Source organism: Propithecus coquereli, unplaced genomic scaffold (genome assembly GCF_000956105.1).
Source record: "Propithecus coquereli isolate 6110/MARCELLA unplaced genomic scaffold, Pcoq_1.0 Scaffold487, whole genome shotgun sequence".
Lineage (NCBI taxonomy): Eukaryota > Metazoa > Chordata > Mammalia > Primates > Indriidae > Propithecus > Propithecus coquereli.
The window spans coordinates 1182493-1199017 of NW_012150696.1; the positions used below are offsets into that span (position 1 = coordinate 1182493).

At 40.3% G+C, this 16525-nt stretch overlaps 1 protein-coding gene across 1 annotated transcript; it reads left to right on the forward strand.

Annotated features, from left to right (window-relative positions):
• Positions 1 to 543: 543 nt before the first annotated feature.
• On the forward strand, positions 544 to 16480 carry DDX47 (DEAD (Asp-Glu-Ala-Asp) box polypeptide 47). Its single transcript, XM_012655797.1, has 12 exons — positions 544 to 730; positions 1384 to 1477; positions 8129 to 8317; positions 8565 to 8636; positions 8856 to 8974; positions 9578 to 9649; positions 9843 to 9959; positions 10500 to 10646; positions 11650 to 11787; positions 12588 to 12658; positions 13575 to 13704; positions 15903 to 16480. The coding sequence occupies exons 1-12, from the start codon at positions 644 to 646 to the stop codon at positions 16032 to 16034; spliced, it is 1368 nt and encodes a 455-aa protein (XP_012511251.1). The 5' UTR covers positions 544 to 643; the 3' UTR covers positions 16035 to 16480.
• The last annotated feature ends 45 nt before the right edge of the window (positions 16481 to 16525 follow it).

Here is a 16525-nt window from a genome sequence, read left to right on the forward strand (position 1 = left end):
GGAATGATGGTCTTTCTCCTGCTCATCAATGAGGTTTAACTCAGATATCACTACCTCAGCGAGGCCTTCCCAATCTTGCAGTTATCCCCAGAACCCACCCTCCCCAGGTTACTCTCTGTCATTTTTATTTACGTTTGTTACATCATAGCACTTTTCGCAATCTGAAATGATCTGTGTTAATAATCTGTCTTTTCTCCACGAAGGCCGGGGACGCTGTCCCGTTCACGGGGCTTCTGGCATAGCGCTAGCATATGGTAGGCTATTATTGAATTTTTAAGTGAATGAAATAACAAATAAATATTATTGTGATATCAATCTGTTCAAAACTCTATGGTTAGAAAAGGGGGGGACGTACGGGCGACACAGGTAGAGAAGGCTCTTTCAGAAGGGAACTAGAGGTCAGCTGGAGGCCCTGGTCATCAGCCCCTTCTGCACTGGCTCAGCGCCACAGGCCAAACGCTCACATCTATCCCTAACTTTTCGCTTCGTTTCCGCGAGGCCCCACCCGGCTGGCCGGCTGGTGCAAAACCCAGCAAGCCCGCAGGGGGCGCCCAGAACACGCCGTCTGCGAAGAACGATTAATAAAACTACATTTCCCAGCGTCCCGCGCGCCGCTGACGCACTTCCAAAGCCCGCGGACAAGATGGCTGCGCCCCAGGAGCACGATTCTCCGACAGAAGCGCCCCAGCCGGCAGTGGAGGAGGAGGAAATTAAAACATTTAAAGATTTGGTGAGCATGGATGACGCTGGCTTCTTTTTGTACTCTAGGACTAGGCTCAGGCAGGGCTCGGTTATCTTAGATCCTGGCCGGAAGTGTACAAAAGCATCTCGGGGCCTGGCTTAGGTTTTCCCCAGAATTTCAGAGGCTCGAGTTCCGGACGTGCTCAGAGTTTGGGTGGTGGGAGGACTGCCGGTCCTGAGAGCCCCCATTTGCCCTGTTTTCCACTGTAGCGTGGCAACGTTTGTCTGTGTCCAGGAGGTTGTACACATGGCGAATCGGTCTTTTTGTAGCTGGAGCTTTTGAAGTTTGACCCAGTCACTTAACTGTAGGCAAGTTGTTACTTCTCTGTGCTTCACTTTCCCCTTCTCAAAATTGCGGATGATAATAAATACTTACCTCCCAGAATTGTGACGATTAAATCAGATAATACATGTAAAAGCACTTAACCTTCTTCCTGGGGAGTGGAAAGTGTTCGTTAAGTCTGGGGCTACTTACTGTCTCCTGGTACTCATAAAGAGTAGGCCCTGAGGTGCATAAATACCTTGAAATCAAGTATAAGGGCTGTATATGTGTCCGTGGGATGGCTCTGACAAAGTCTTTTAAGTAGGAGGGAGGCGGGAGTGTGCTGTTCTTTGCTAAGGTATATTTCTCTGAATTCTAAGGGTGTGACAGATGTATTGTGTGAAGCTTGTGACCAGTTGGGATGGGCAAAGCCCACCAAGATCCAGATTGAAGCTATTCCTTTGGCCTTACAAGGTAGGTTGAAATGAAATATGTGACCTGGTACAGATTTATTTTCAAGTTATAGTCAATTAAATACTTAGCACTTTTGAGAACTATTGTTTGCATACTCCAAGTGAAATAAAAATATGGTCACTAAAGATACAAAGTTTGGGCTTCTTGGCTTTTGAAAAAGTCATTCAACAGTTTTACTGAGCTTATTTCCTTTCTTTCTTTTTTTTCTTTTTTTGAGACACGGTCTTACTCTGTCACCCAGGCTAGTGTGCAGTGGCACGATCATAGCTCACTGCAATCTCAAACTCCTGGGCTCTAGTGATCATCCTGCCTCAGCCTCCCTAGTACCTAGTACTACAGGTGTGTGCCACCATGCCCGGCTGATTTTTCTAATTTTTGTAGAGATGTGGTCTTGCTGTGTTGCTCAGGCTGGTCTCAAACTCCTGGCCTCAAGTGATCCTCCCTCTGCTTTGGCTTCCCAAAGTGCCAGGATTATATATGTGAGCCACTGCGCCCGGTCTGAGCTTACTTTCTGTGTTAATAGCTGAAGGGTTTTGTTCTCTGCCACAGATGCTGACTTTAAGGAATCACTGATTAAAGTGTACTAACAAAAAGCTTGTTAGAAATTACAAAACAATAGGTGCACACTTACATATGTACTTGTGTCTAAAGGAGTTTAGAGCTCTCGTATGTTTATCAGATTTGCAGAAGAATGGTTAAAGTACTGGTTGGTGACTAGTGAGTCTGAAACAGGATGAACTGTAATAGGAATAGAAGTAAAGTCCTGTTCTTAGATTCCCGAAGTTCTAACTTTACAGGATGAGGACAGGTGGTAAAAGAGACCCAGAGATGTTCATTAAAAGAAATTCATTAAGATCCTCAAAGAAAGTGAATATAGGCCGGATGCAGTGGCTCACGCCTGTAATCCTAGCACTCTGGGAGGCCGAGGTGGGCGGATCGTTTGAGCTGAGGAGTTTGAGGTTGCTGTGAGCTAGGCTGATGCCACTGCACTCTAGCCAGAGCAACAGAGTGAGACTCTGTCTCAAAAAAAAAAAAAAAAAAAAAGAAAAAGAAAGTGAACGTAATCTTAGCTACATTACTATAAGAGGAGAGTGACATTTTGGGGGGGCCCCTTATCCCTTTGAGGATCAAAAATAAAAGATTTCTTCTCCTTTAAAAAATGCCCAAATATGTCTTCACATAAAATTTTTCATATAATTTCAGAGAGTTCAAGACTTTCCTTTCCCCTTACACTAAATTTCTCACTCACAAGTCTCAGATTAAGAACCTCCTGGACTAGCACTAGGGAAGGAATAGTGCATTGCACTGGTTAGAACACACCTCAGATGCTATATTGCTTAGGTCTGGGGACCACAGTTTTCTGGGACCAGCTGAGGGGCAATGAGTATGGTATAGTATCAAAATAGTCACAAATAGGTAAAGGAACTGAGTGCCATTGTTCTGGAGAAGAGAAGAGGGGGTAAGATGTGATAATTGTTGGCTTTAATGATTTGGAAAGCTGTTATGTGGAAAAGCGATAGACTTATGCTGCGTAATTCCATTTGTTCCTTCCCTAAATAGTTACTGAGTATTTGATGTAAATGTAAGGCTCTGGGGATGAAGAGTCTGTCCAAGAGCTCACAGTCTACTGACAAGATAGTTACAAATTTATTACAAGGTGAGCAGGGACATAAAGTTATATTCAAAGTGCACTGAGGGAGTAGAAGAGATTGTTTCTAATTGGAATGGATTGGAAAAGATTTATTTCATTTTATTTTTTGAATGGGGAGATTAGGAGACATTTGAGACTGAATTTAGAAGGATTTAGATATTCAGATATGATGAGAGGGGAGGACTTTCTAGGCACAGGGAACAATATGAAAAAAAGCCAAAGATGCTAGAAAACCTGGGCATGTATGGAGATTTGCAAGTGCTTAACAGAGTGGTAAAAAAGTTTAGTAAGGTGGTTGTGGCCAGATTATGAAAGACTTGAATGCTGGCTAAAGGAATTTGGTCTTTGTTCTGTAGGCAGTGGAGCATTTTTGGAGATGATTTTTTAGCAGGAGAACAAAATCCCTAGAGTTGTACTCTTGGAAGATTAATCTCATTGCTGTGTAAGATCATTTAGAGACAAGAGACTGGAGGCTGGGAAACCAATTAGCAGGTCATTGCATGGGAAGGGTAGTGGTAGTGACAATGAAAAAGAGAAAATGATAAAAAAAAGAATCATAATGATTTTATAACCACTTAGGCAAGGGATGGGGAAATCTTAAGATCGCTGAGTTTCTAGGGTGCATGTTTAGGACATATTGTTGGTGTATCACTGATATAAAATGGCAACACAGGAAGAAAAATAATTTCAGGAAAGATGAGTTCAGTTGGAAATAATTGATTTCAGATATAAATGAGATGGAATTGACTAATATGCAGTTGGGGGAGGGGAAAATGGGGAGATGTTGGTCAAAAAGTACAAAGTTTCAGTTAGGATGAATAAGTTGTGAAGATCTAGTGTACAGCATGGTGAGTGTAGTTAATAATGTTTCGTATATTTGAAAATTGCTAAGAGAGTGGATCTTAAGTGTTCTCACCACAAAAAATAAGTATGTGAGGCGATGGATATGTTCATTAGCTTGGTTTAGTTATTTCACAATGTATACATTTATCAAAGCATCACATTGTATACCATAAATACATACAATTTTTATTTGTCAATTATACCTTAAGAAAGCTGAGGAAGAGTAAAGTAAAATAGAAAGAAAAATATGCAGTTGGAATCCAGGGACTGGGACTTGACTGAGAGGTCAGAACTGGATATAGACACTATCCAAAGAGCTGAAACTGAAAATAGCTGAAACTGAAAATACATGAGATTACCAAATGAGGCCATGAGATGACAGAGAGAATTGGAAGATGCAGTAGAGGATTGAAAATCATGAGAGTATAGTCTCATACAAACTAGGTAAGGGAGAGTATTTCAAGGAGGTGATAGTAAACACTACACTTCCAACCTGTGCAGAGAAGTTTGGAGGATAAGGACTGTATAAAGGCCATGGATGGGAAAGAAGTACCAGCAGCCCCAGAGTCCCTTTCTTTCTTTCTTTCTTTCTTCCTTTCTTCCTCTCTTCCTCCCTTCCTTCCATCCTTCCTTCCTTCCTTCCTTTTCTTCTTTCTTTTTTCCTTTCTTCCTTCCTTTCCTTCCTTTCTTTCCTTTCTTTCTTTCTTGTCTTACTTTTTATTTTAAGAGAGAGGGTCTCATACTGCCACCCAGGCTGGAATGCAGTGGTGTGATGATAGCTCACCATATCCTCAAAGTCCTGGGCTCAAGGGATCCTCTTGGCTCAGCCTCCCAAGTAGCTGGGACTACAGGTGTGTGCTACCATGTCCAGCTAACAGACATGGTGGCATATCTAATAGCAAGAAGGGTTGGTGCAGTTTGATTTTTCCCAGCTTGGCCTATAGCATAGGTGGGAAGAAGGAGTCAAAATTGGGTGGTAATAATTCTAAAAGTATTCTCATGTTTTCAGTTAAAAGTTTGAGTTGATGCAGAGAAGAATAGGGGTCAGTGGAAGATTGCGAGGAACTGAGTAATGATATGATAATGAGGAAACATGTCTCTATCCTTATTCTTGGGCAGTCTCTTCTAATGAATAGCTTACAAATGTCTCATTTGAATCTAGATTCTGGTTCTAAGCAAACAATTAAAATCTAAGTTTGTTTTTGTTGGAATTGTTCTGTTAAACTAACTTTTAAATTTTAATTTGGAACTAATTATGGTTTCAGTTCTGCACAGTTACTGAGTCCTGAGTTGTGTGTTATTCTTAAATCTCATAACAATACTGAAAGGTAGGAATGATTATTTTATTGGTGAGGAAATTGAGGCTCAGAGGGTTAAATCCCCTGGCTAGAGTCACTTAACTAATTATTGCTAGAGCTAGAATTTGAACATAAAATCTTATACCCCAAGACCTGTGTTTATGCCTTGTATCAGAGTCTTACTATGGAGAGATCAAAAATCTTTTGATGGTTTTGAGGATGATTTTCTTCCCATATTTCATGTATTAAGCTTATTTCCATTTCAGAGATCACTTAGAATTGTCTTCTAGGCATTTCAGACAGTTTATTGGTGGCTGCCATATACTTGTGTTTGGTGTTAGCAATGTGGTAGGTGAATATGACAAAATTTATTCTGCTCTCATGAAGTTTATGCATTCTGGTATATTCTATACAGATGTTAAGTCTGAAAAGGCTTAGAGGGTTTGAGAGGAAGAAAGGAGATGACATAGAAAAATTAACAGTTTCACAAGCTGAGGGTTTCTCTGAGGGACTCAAAAAACATGAAAGCAACGTAGGCCTCAGCTGTTGGCTGTGAGCATTGTTCACTGCTCCATGAATCAGGTGACTTCCCTAAATCTTTCTTATATACTCTTCTGAAATATTAAGATTTGCCTTGACAAAAAACAGAGGACAAATTCTCCCTCCCTCCCCCCCAATTCCTGAAGGCATGTTGTGGTACACAAGCAGGGAAGACAAAATCCCCAAGGAGTTTGGGGGAATAAAAAGCTTTGGAAATCATTAGCTTACATTGATCTTTATTTCTCGAATAGACAGATGCTGTTGCAATTCATTGTCATTACCCTACAGGGAAGGGAAATATTAAAATAAGTAGATAAGTGAGAAATTTTATCCCTGGATTTCCATTTGCTTATATAAATCTTTATAAAGTTAGCCTATTGTTTGGTCTGACTTGTACTTCACATCTATGCATATACTTTTGAATGGAAAAACACGAATGTTAATGAATAGAAGGCTAAAAGGTAGAATTCAGTAGAATACACTGTCTGATCTGGCATGGCAGATCCTGGTTTAAGTGATTAGTGTCTAAGAGATGAATATTATTAAAAGTCCATTCTATTCGATCAGTGACTTTGAACACAACTGATCGCTCTTTTTTTTTTTTTTTGGAGACAGTGTCTTGCTCTGTCACCCAGGCTGGAGTGCAGTAGCATCATCATAGCTCACTGCAGCCTCAGACTCCTGGGCTCAGGTGATCTTTCTGCCTCACCTCCTGAGTAGCTGGGACTACAGGCTGATGCCGCCACACCTGGCTTATTTTTCTAATTTTTGTAGAGATGGGGTCTCACTGTGTTGCCCAGGCTGGTCTTGAACTCCTGACCTCAAGCAATCCTCCTGCCTCACCCTCCCACAGTGCTGGGATTCAGATGTCAGCCACCACACCTGGCCTAATTCTCCTTTCCTGAAACTCTCTTCCTCTTTAATTTCAAGACAGCATTTTATTTTTCTATCTTTTTAGGTGTCCTTTCTCAGTTTCTTCTGGTTCCTTTCCCTTTGCCCTACAATGTTGATTTTCTTTTCATCCTAATTCCACTACCTAAGAATTCTCATCTAGTCCCTTTCCCTCCAATACTTCTGTGTTCCAGCTATATTGCACTTCTCACTTTTCCCATGCGTGCTGTGTTATTTAAAGCCTTCATCCTCTTTCCTCTTACAGGAAGAGCTTTCCTTCCCTGTCGCTCCATAAATTAATATAACTATATAAGAGACAGAAATGGTCCCAGGAGTTTTGCAGGGCTCTGCCCGGAAAGAATATGTGAACATATTAGTTTGCATATCAAAAGCTGCTCCACCTCAGGAGGGCATTTCAAAGGTCAGCAGCAACTGCTTTCCAAGGTGACACTGTGGTCTCAACCCCGTGGTTCTCACCTGCTTTGAAGGACAAAGCAAGGTGTACATGGAATCACAGGATGAGAGCTGATCAAAGAGTGTCGACCCAGAGACAGATACCTGCAGCTAAAAACAGTTAGCCCAAGGGACAGTTCCTGCTTGACTTCTGATGACCTGTCTCTATCTGCAGTAACTAGATAAAGAAATATGGAGCCACTATATCTCTGTTTAACCCTTCTGTTAAGTAATAGCTTTATCTTGGAACTTAGAAGTTTGTCCTTGAAAGATTTTGTAACCAGAGTTAGTTAAGGGATCTATAGTAGCCTTTTGAAAGACTTTTAACCAAAAACGAACTACCTGTTATTATGTAAATCTGTTACCCCTGGCAGCCGATCTCTGTACCTATAAATACCCATGTGAAACTTTATTCTGGGCCTTACGATTCATGGGGATATCGTAGGGACCCCTGAGTACCCCGCTTTTTGCCTTTTATCTTTATAAATCTATAAAACTGTACCTTTGTGTATTCTTTTATTTCTGTTATTTTCCATTTTCTATTATTTTCTTATCCTTTGCGATGACCCCTACCTAAGGGACCCGATTTTTTGCTGGGAGCATAGCTAACTCCTTGCACTTCCCTTCTTTGCTTATTTCCAGATTTAACTGACTCATCACCTCTGTTAGCCTTTTCTGACTTTTCTAGGGTAGTCTGTTACTCTTTCCTTTGTGTTCTCACTGTATTTTATAGGGGCCTATCTATGTTAAAGCCCTTATCACATTATATTTGTATTTTTCTATCTCACCACTGGATTTTGAGCTTATCTAAGACGGAGACCTAGTCTTTTTTTGTCTATTCAACCTTCCTCTCTCCCCAGTTCATCAGATATTTACTTAGTGTCTACTTTGTGCTCAGCATCGTGTCACTGTAGAAAACATGGAAATAGTACAGAGAGAATTTCTTTGGTATTAAGCCTTCTCTTTTTCTTCTAGGTCGTGACATCATTGGGCTGGCAGAAACTGGCTCTGGAAAAACAGGGGCCTTTGCTTTGCCCATTCTGAACGCGCTGCTGGAGACCCCCCAGCGTTTGTTTGCCCTGGTTCTGACGCCCACTCGGGAGCTGGCTTTTCAGATCTCAGAGCAGTTCGAAGCCCTGGGGTCCTCTATCGGAGTGCAGAGTGGTAAGTGACTGGCAGGTGAGGAATCCTACACCAGTGCAGAGTGAGTGTGAAAGGAGAAGGGAGGAAAGAATTAGTAGCATAACTTGTTGACCTAAAGAGCCAATGTTGTATTTTAGCTTTGGGAAAAGTATTAATTGTAAAGGAAGAGCAAATTTAGGTAGAAATCTAGCACTGGCTTTAAAAGATGTTCAGTGGACTATGGGAAAAAATTAAGGGTCTTGTTTCTGTGTTCTTTTTATTTCTATAGCTGTGATCGTGGGTGGAATTGATTCAATGTCTCAATCTCTGGCCCTGGCAAAAAAACCGCATATAGTAATAGGTGAGTAATTGGCAAAGGTAAAAGACACTGGCATTGATGAATTGGAGAAAATCTGCTGATGTTGGGTGGAAAGACTTTGAGGAACAGGATTTTGTAGCTTTGTTTAATTTTTTAATTTCTTAAATATTTGTTTTTGGTAGCGGGGAGTAGATAATTTTATTTCTTTCCTTTTGTCCTTGTTCTGAAACATTGCACTTTCTCTTCAACCTTTCCTGATAGCAACTCCTGGTCGACTGATTGACCACTTGGAAAATACAAAAGGTTTCAACTTAAGAGCTCTCAAATACTTGGTCATGGATGAAGCCGACCGAATATTGAACATGGATTTTGAGACAGAGGTGATTTCTCGATTTCTTTCCTACTCTTAGGGCATCTCAAGGCCCCCGTTTCAAAATCTGGTTCGTCGCCCACCTGTTTTATGTAAAGCACTACATCAGTGTCAGTTAATTCAACATCCTTGCTGCCTTTTCCATTCTTGGTGCTCTTCACATTGCGGTTCCTCGGAACCCTTTTATCTTTAGAGTATAGTCTGACTCCGGCTTCAGAGAGGAGAAATATCAAAACCACATTTTCTTTTCCATTTCATTTGACTTAGACCTTAAAATGTACCTTGAAATATCTTTATTTTCTTGGATAGTCCACTCATCCTAGCTTATTTAGGTGATTAATTATGTATTCTCGACTTTTCTCTTAGATTAGTTTTAACATGGTAATTTAAGCTGTTCTTTTTTCTGAATGGTATTGGTTTTTTGTTAGCATCTGGTATGGTGTCAAATAGTAAATATTCTGTAAATTTTAGCTGAATTGAATCGAATTTTTGAGTCCCAGATCCCCATTGTGATGTGTTTAGTTTGTTAGTCTCTACCTCCTTCACTCTCTGGACGTTTTGCGGGTGTCCAGTCTAAATGTTATATCTGTGTCCTTTCCTTTTTGTGCCTTAGGTTGACAAGATCCTCAAAGTGATTCCCCGAGATCGGAAAACATTTCTCTTCTCTGCTACCATGACCAAGAAGGTGAAATTTGCTAGGACTTCTGTTTTCTTCTTTATAGAAATTGATACATATCAGGATCTGGAAGAATTTGCAAAAAAAAAAAAAAGATTGATACATAAAATCAGTAATAACAGTAACAGTAACAATAAGTAAAAATGCAAAAAGAGCATTTAGGAATCAGTGCAGTGTGCTATTCTGGATTTTCTTTCTTCAGGTGCAAAAGCTTCAACGAGCAGCTCTGAAGAATCCTGTGAAATGTGCTGTTTCCTCTAAATACCAGACAGTTGAGAAATTACAGCAATATTATCTTTTCATTCCCTCTAAATTCAAGGTAGAGTGTTTACTTTGATCTTTCCTGCCTCTCCCTCTCCTTCTCACCAAAGCATCTGAAAATGTGTCAACTCTTGATTAGCTGAGAGCTGTGCTGGAGTTTTTTCTGTTTGCTTTAGAGTGCATATCATGCTTGTATTTATCACTGAAAGTCAAACATTCCAGGAATTCACAACATATTAAACCACAATAACGAAGTCATGATGTGATCATATAATCATTCCTTCCCATCCCCATCCAAGAGGTAGTTTTTCCTCTGCTTATTATGTGGACTTATTTAGGACAGGGATCCTAGTTTTGTGCTTTGACCTAAGGATTTTACCTGTTTGCTGAGTACAGATCTCCTTGTGTTTGGCTTCAGGCTCCATGGGGGATGCATGGCCCACAGATAACACTGGTTAAGAAGAGCAAAGCTGGCAGCTAGGGGTCTGGATAATTGAGAAGCAACCATCGGCTTAGTATTACTTAATGTATATGCCAGGTCTCTAACCCTTTCTTCCAGATTCAATTATATATATATTGTTTTGGGTTTGTAACTTAGGATACCTACCTGGTTTACATTCTAAATGAACTGGCTGGAAACTCATTTATGATATTCTGTAGCACCTGTAACAATACTCAGAGAACAGCTTTGCTACTCCGAAATCTCGGATTCACGGCCATCCCCCTCCATGGACAGATGAGTCAGGTAAGGATTCTTTGGCATGTAAGCCATGACTGGTGGCATGAGAAAGATAAACCTTGTAACAGTAGATTTGTACAATAAGGACACATGTTTCCATAATTGTTCTAGTTTTATGGGCTTTGGAGTGTTGCTCTGGATGGTTACTTTCTCCTTTCGGGATAGCAAGAAGCTCAGATTGGAATATTGCGTAGGTAGTTGTCTGGTTTGCAAGCTGTTGAGTTTATTTGTTCAGCCCTAGTGGTACTAGTGATTCTCTGGTCTCTAAAGAGTTTTAATAAACTATTTCCCAATTATCTATTATGTTAAATAATCCCTGTTTCTAATGTAAGCCTTTTTTTTTTTTTTAATGCCTAAGTGCTTAGAACTTAAGTCTTAAATATTTTTTGTTGCTGCCATATTTCTGTTTTGACCTGTGAAGCCCCATTCTGGACTTAGGGGGAAACAAACTTTTAAAAATTTGTATCTTAGTGCTCGCTTCGGCAGCACATATACTAAAATTGGAATGATACAGAGAAGATTAGCATGGCCCCTGTGCAAGGATGACACGCAATTTCGTGAAGTGTTCCATAATAAATAAAAAAATAAAAAAAAAATTTGTATCTTAGGCTGGGCATGGTGGCTCACACCTATAATCCTAGCACTTAGGGAGGCTGAGGTGGGAGGATTGCTTGAGCTCAGGAGTTTGAGACCAGCCTGAGCAAGAGCAAGACTCCATCTCTACTAAAAACAGAAAAATTAGCCAGGTGTTATGGTGTGTGCCTGTAGTCCCAGCTACTTGGGAGGCTGAGGCAGGAGGATTGCTTGAGCCCAGGAGTTTGAATGAGCTAGGCTAACACCACAGCACTCTACTCAGGGCAAAGGAGTGAAACTCTGTCCCCCCCTCCCCCCCCCAAAAATTGTATCTTTTTGTTCTTGTGTTTAATGTGTCTATTTGTAAGTTATATATTCCAAGATTCCTTAGTTTTCCAAGATTAAAATTCTTCTTGTTTCTTTTTCATTATCTCAGAGCAAGCGCTTAGGATCCCTTAATAAGTTTAAGGCAAAGGCTCGTTCCATTCTTCTAGCAACTGATGTTGCAAGCCGAGGTTTGGACATACCGCATGTAGATGTGGTTGTCAACTTCGACATTCCTACACATTCCAAGGTGAGTCCTATTACCTTGACTTTCTAGTCCCAAAGTGTATTTCTTAGTAGAATGTTTTCTGCCTTTCCTTAGTTACGATATAGTTTTTTTTGTCTGTGATTAGTTAAGTATCAAAACCCAAGAAAGCTCTTGATTTATTCATTCTCATCATCTTGCACATGGCTGTGTATGTAACATTAGTAAACATGAAGCAAGGTAGCCAACGAGAGTTATTAGATACTCACGGTCAGAACGGGCATATATAGCACGTGCTGATTTCTGTCACTCTCATTTCTTTAGAAATGACAGCTTGTGGTTCTTAGTGTGTATCAGGGTTTCTCAGCCTTGGCACTATTAACATTTTGGGCTAGCAAATTCTTTGTCATGGGGGTTGTTCTTTGCATTGTATTATGGGATGCTTAGCAGCATTCCTGGTCTCTACCCACTGGATGACAGTATCACACACTCTTCAGTTGTGACAACCAGAAATGTTTCCAGACATTACCAAATGTCCCCTGGGGATGACAGAATTTCCGCTGGATAGGACTGGTGTATCTCTTGGCTCTGTATTTGACTGCCATAGACAAAGTGCTGTCTCATTTGATTTTCACGATAACTCTGTAAGTTTGGGCATGTACTTCTATGCTTGTTTTATAGATAGAAACCAAGGTTCAGAGGTTTTGTGATGTTCAGATAACGTGGTTGAACTAGAGCTATTTTTACCAGGTCTGCCTCAAGAGCCAGTGGTTTTTTTTAAATACCGTGTTGTCTTTAACCATATAGATATGCTTTGTAGAATTTATTTACCCTTTTTGTTTCAGGATTATATCCATCGAGTAGGTCGAACAGCTAGAGCTGGACGTTCTGGAAAGGCTATTACTTTTGTCACACAGTAAGTAAATCAATTTTAGGGGCAGAGCAATGTAGAGAAAAGGGCAGAACTTGGAGCCACTGACTGGGAACCTAGCTCTGCCATTTACTGTACTAATCTCTTCAATTCCCTCATCTGGGTTTTCATATTTGTAAGATGGAAATAATAATACCTGCCTAGCAGGATTTTGGTGAAAATTGGAGATAATATAGGTAAAAAATCTAGTATAGATTTGGCATGTAGAAGCACATCAGATGGTTACCTGTTATTTCTTTCGATTGCTAGAGCTGGAGGCAATGACCTTTCTCTCAACTCAGAAAGTATGAGAATAACTACTTTTTTTTTTTTTTTTTTTGACAGTATCTCGCTCCATTGCCTGGGCTAGAGTGCCGTCACGTCAGCCTAGCTCACAGCAACCTCAAACTCCTGGGCTCAAGTGATCCTCCTGCCTCAGCCTTCCACATAGCTGGGACTACTGGCTGTGTGCTACCATGCCTGGCTAATTTTTTCTGTTTTAGTTGCCTGGCTGATTTCTTTCTATTTTTTTTTTTTTGGTAGAGATGGGGTCTCGCTCTTGCTGAGGCTGATCTCGAACTCCTGACCTCAAGCAATCCTCTCGCCTTGTCCTCCCTGAGTGCTAGGATTATAGGCATGAGCCACCACGGCTGGCCAGAATAACTGCTTTTGATTTCTTTTTTTAAGGAACAAATTTTTATGTACCCGAGGCTTTTCTGTGAGTGAAAGAATACCTTGAGTGATTTTTCTAATGGGCCGTGCCCAATGGTTGCACTTAACCAGCATTTAGAAAAAGAATATGTTCAATATTATTTAAAACTGTTCCTCATAATGCATCATATCATATAATGTCATATAGTCTAGGAATAGATAGACATATGCATTGTTAGCCAACCAAAGCCATGCCATTTTCCTTCCTCAGGTATGACGTGGAACTCTTCCAGCGCATAGAACACTTAATTGGGAAGAAACTACCTGTTTTTCCAACGCAGGATGATGAGGTTATGATGCTGACAGAACGTGTGACTGAAGCCCAAAGATTTGCCCGAATGGTATGCAAGTTTCTTCCTTACCAGATTTTGTGCAAATGATATTAACTGTGTGCCACTTTATTATATTAGTCCTCATAATAGACTACAGGAGCTCAGTATTATTTTATTTCAAATTTAAGATGAGCAAATTAAGGCCAGGAGTGGTCGCTCACACCTATAATCCCAGCACTTTGGGAAGCCAAGATGGGAGGATCACTTGAGGCCAGGAGGTCAAGACCAGACGGGGTAATATAGTGAGACCCCATCTGTACATAAAAATTTTAAAAATTAGCTGTGCATGGTGGCTTGCACCTGTAGTCATAGCTACTCTGGATGCTGAGGTGGGAGTCCCTCAAGCCCAAAAATTTGAGGTTACAATGGGGTATGATCACACCACTGCACTCCAGCCTGGGCGACAGAGCAAGACTCTGTCTCTTAAAAAAAAGAAAGATGAGCAAACTGAGGCACAGAGATGGTAGGTAATTTGCCTTAGACCACACAATTAAATGGTTGAATTGGGATTTGAATTTGGACAGTCTGACTAGAATGATCACATTCTCAGCCACTCTTCATGTATTACGTGTGGCAAGAAAACCACTGGACTTGAGGTGAGAAGACCCAGCTGTGAACGGTGTAAGCTTGAGCAATTTGCCTAATCTCTAAGATCAGGCAATTCCTTGCCTGCAAATTGGGAATAATACTTGCCTTGAACACATTACAGGGTTTTATGAGCACTAGATAAGCCAATATAAACTATAGTTACTAATACAGGTCAAACATCCCTAATCCGAGAATCTGAAATCCGATCTGCTCCAAAACCTGGAACTTTTTGAGCACCAAATGTGACACTGCAAGTGGAACATTCTATACCTGACCTCTTATGATGGATTGCAGTCAAAATGCAGTTAAAACTTTGTTTCGGGCTGGGCGTGGTGGCTCACGCCTATAATCCTAGCATTCTGGGAGGCCAAGGTGGGAGGATTGCTTGAGCTCAGGAGTTTGAGACCAGCCTGAGCAAGAGCGAGACCCCATTTCTACTAAAAATACAAAACTTCGTTTTGTGCACAAAATAATTCAAAGTATTGTATAAAATTACCTTCAGGCTATGTGTATAAAGTGTCTATGAAACATAAATGAATTTCATGTTTAGAATTGGGTCCCATTCCCAAGATATCTCATTATATATATGCAAATATTCCAAAATTTGAAAAAGTTTAAAATCTGAAGCACTTCTAGTCCCGAGCGTTTTGGATATGGGTGCTCAGCCTGTAGCAGTAGGAACACTAGTAGTGGTGGTGAGGAGATTCTAGAGGAAAGTCCGTGGAAGTGCTGCTTGCTGTCTGGAGTTAATAGTCTGAGGGATGGAGAAACTTTGCCTGTGGGTTGCTTTCTGAGTAGCAGAGGTACAGACTTCTTTTTGTTTTTCTGCCCATGTGGAATTTTTTATTTGGTATTTTTGTTTATAAAAGTGTTCCATGTACATTGGGGGAAAATTCAGAAAATACATCAAGATTAAAGTAGTAAATGAAAAGGCAAACCATCCCTCACAGAGATCCATTGATAAATGTGACTATTTTTCTTTCTTCAGTCATAATTAGACTTATCTAATTATATACGAGTAACCTTTTTCTGTTTCAACAAATACAAATCTATGTGATCATTTCTTAATGGCCAAAAAGAATTCCATGATGTATACATAACATGATTTACATTGATGGATGTTATGATTTTTTCCAATTTTTTTCTATTTTAACTAGTACTGTGTCTAGGATGTACAGCTTTGTATAATACTTGTCTTGTTTTTTTTTTTTTTCATAATAAATTCCTAGAAGTAGAATTGTTAGGCCAAGGAATGAGTATACAGTTAAAATGTAAATTCATGCAGAATGCCAAATTGTCCCCCTGGAAAAGCTATAGCATGTTAAAATATCAATGACAGTACATAGGACATTCCCCACACCTTGCCCAATGCTAGGGATTACCATTCTCTTAAATCTTTGCCCAATTGCCATGTGAAAATAATAGCTTATTTTAATTTTCATGCTTTCATTACTGATAAGATTAACATTTTTGTGTATTTGGAGTTGGGTCTTTTTCCTTTGCAAATGTCAAGTATCAGGAAGTTACTCAATGTTTGACCTTAAGAAGAGGGGACTAGGCTGTGTTAGCCTCAGTGACAGTAATTCATTTTCAGTCTCATCCTTTCGGTTTTCTTGCAGGAGTTAAGGGAGCATGGAGAAAAAAAGAAACGCACGCGGGAGGATGCTGGGGACAACGATGACACGGAGGGTGCTATTGGTGTCAGGAACAAGGTGGCTGGAGGAAAAATGAAGAAACGGAAAGGCCGTTAATCACTTTATTATAAAGACTTGAGTTCTGCTTTCTTTTCTGTAGAAGAGAATTGGAGAAGAGAATGAAATCTCCAGGAGAGGTTCTCAGACTGAAGTCTGTCAGAATTGTTGGCAGAATGAGCTCAGCTAATTCACTACTCCTTCCCCTTTCTGTGTGTTGGAGCATCATGACTGCGGAGTAGTTTTTACAGTGCTCATGTCACGACTGCTCCTGTTCTTCAGCTTCGATTCCTTGCTCGTGACATGAGTAGATGTGCTCTTCTGTCACTTCACACAGACCTTTTACCCTTTTTAGCTGCGAGTCAAGAACTAGGTCCATGAAGCCCATGACCTGTAATTGTAAAGGAAAGAAGCTTGGACATGTATAAGTGAAACTTCAGCCATCTCAGCTTGTGCTTCATTAGACCTAATGCAAAACAATAAATTTAAATACTATTTTTAAAAGATTCAAACTCCTCGAAGGCCTTGATGTTAAAGAACTTTATAGATTT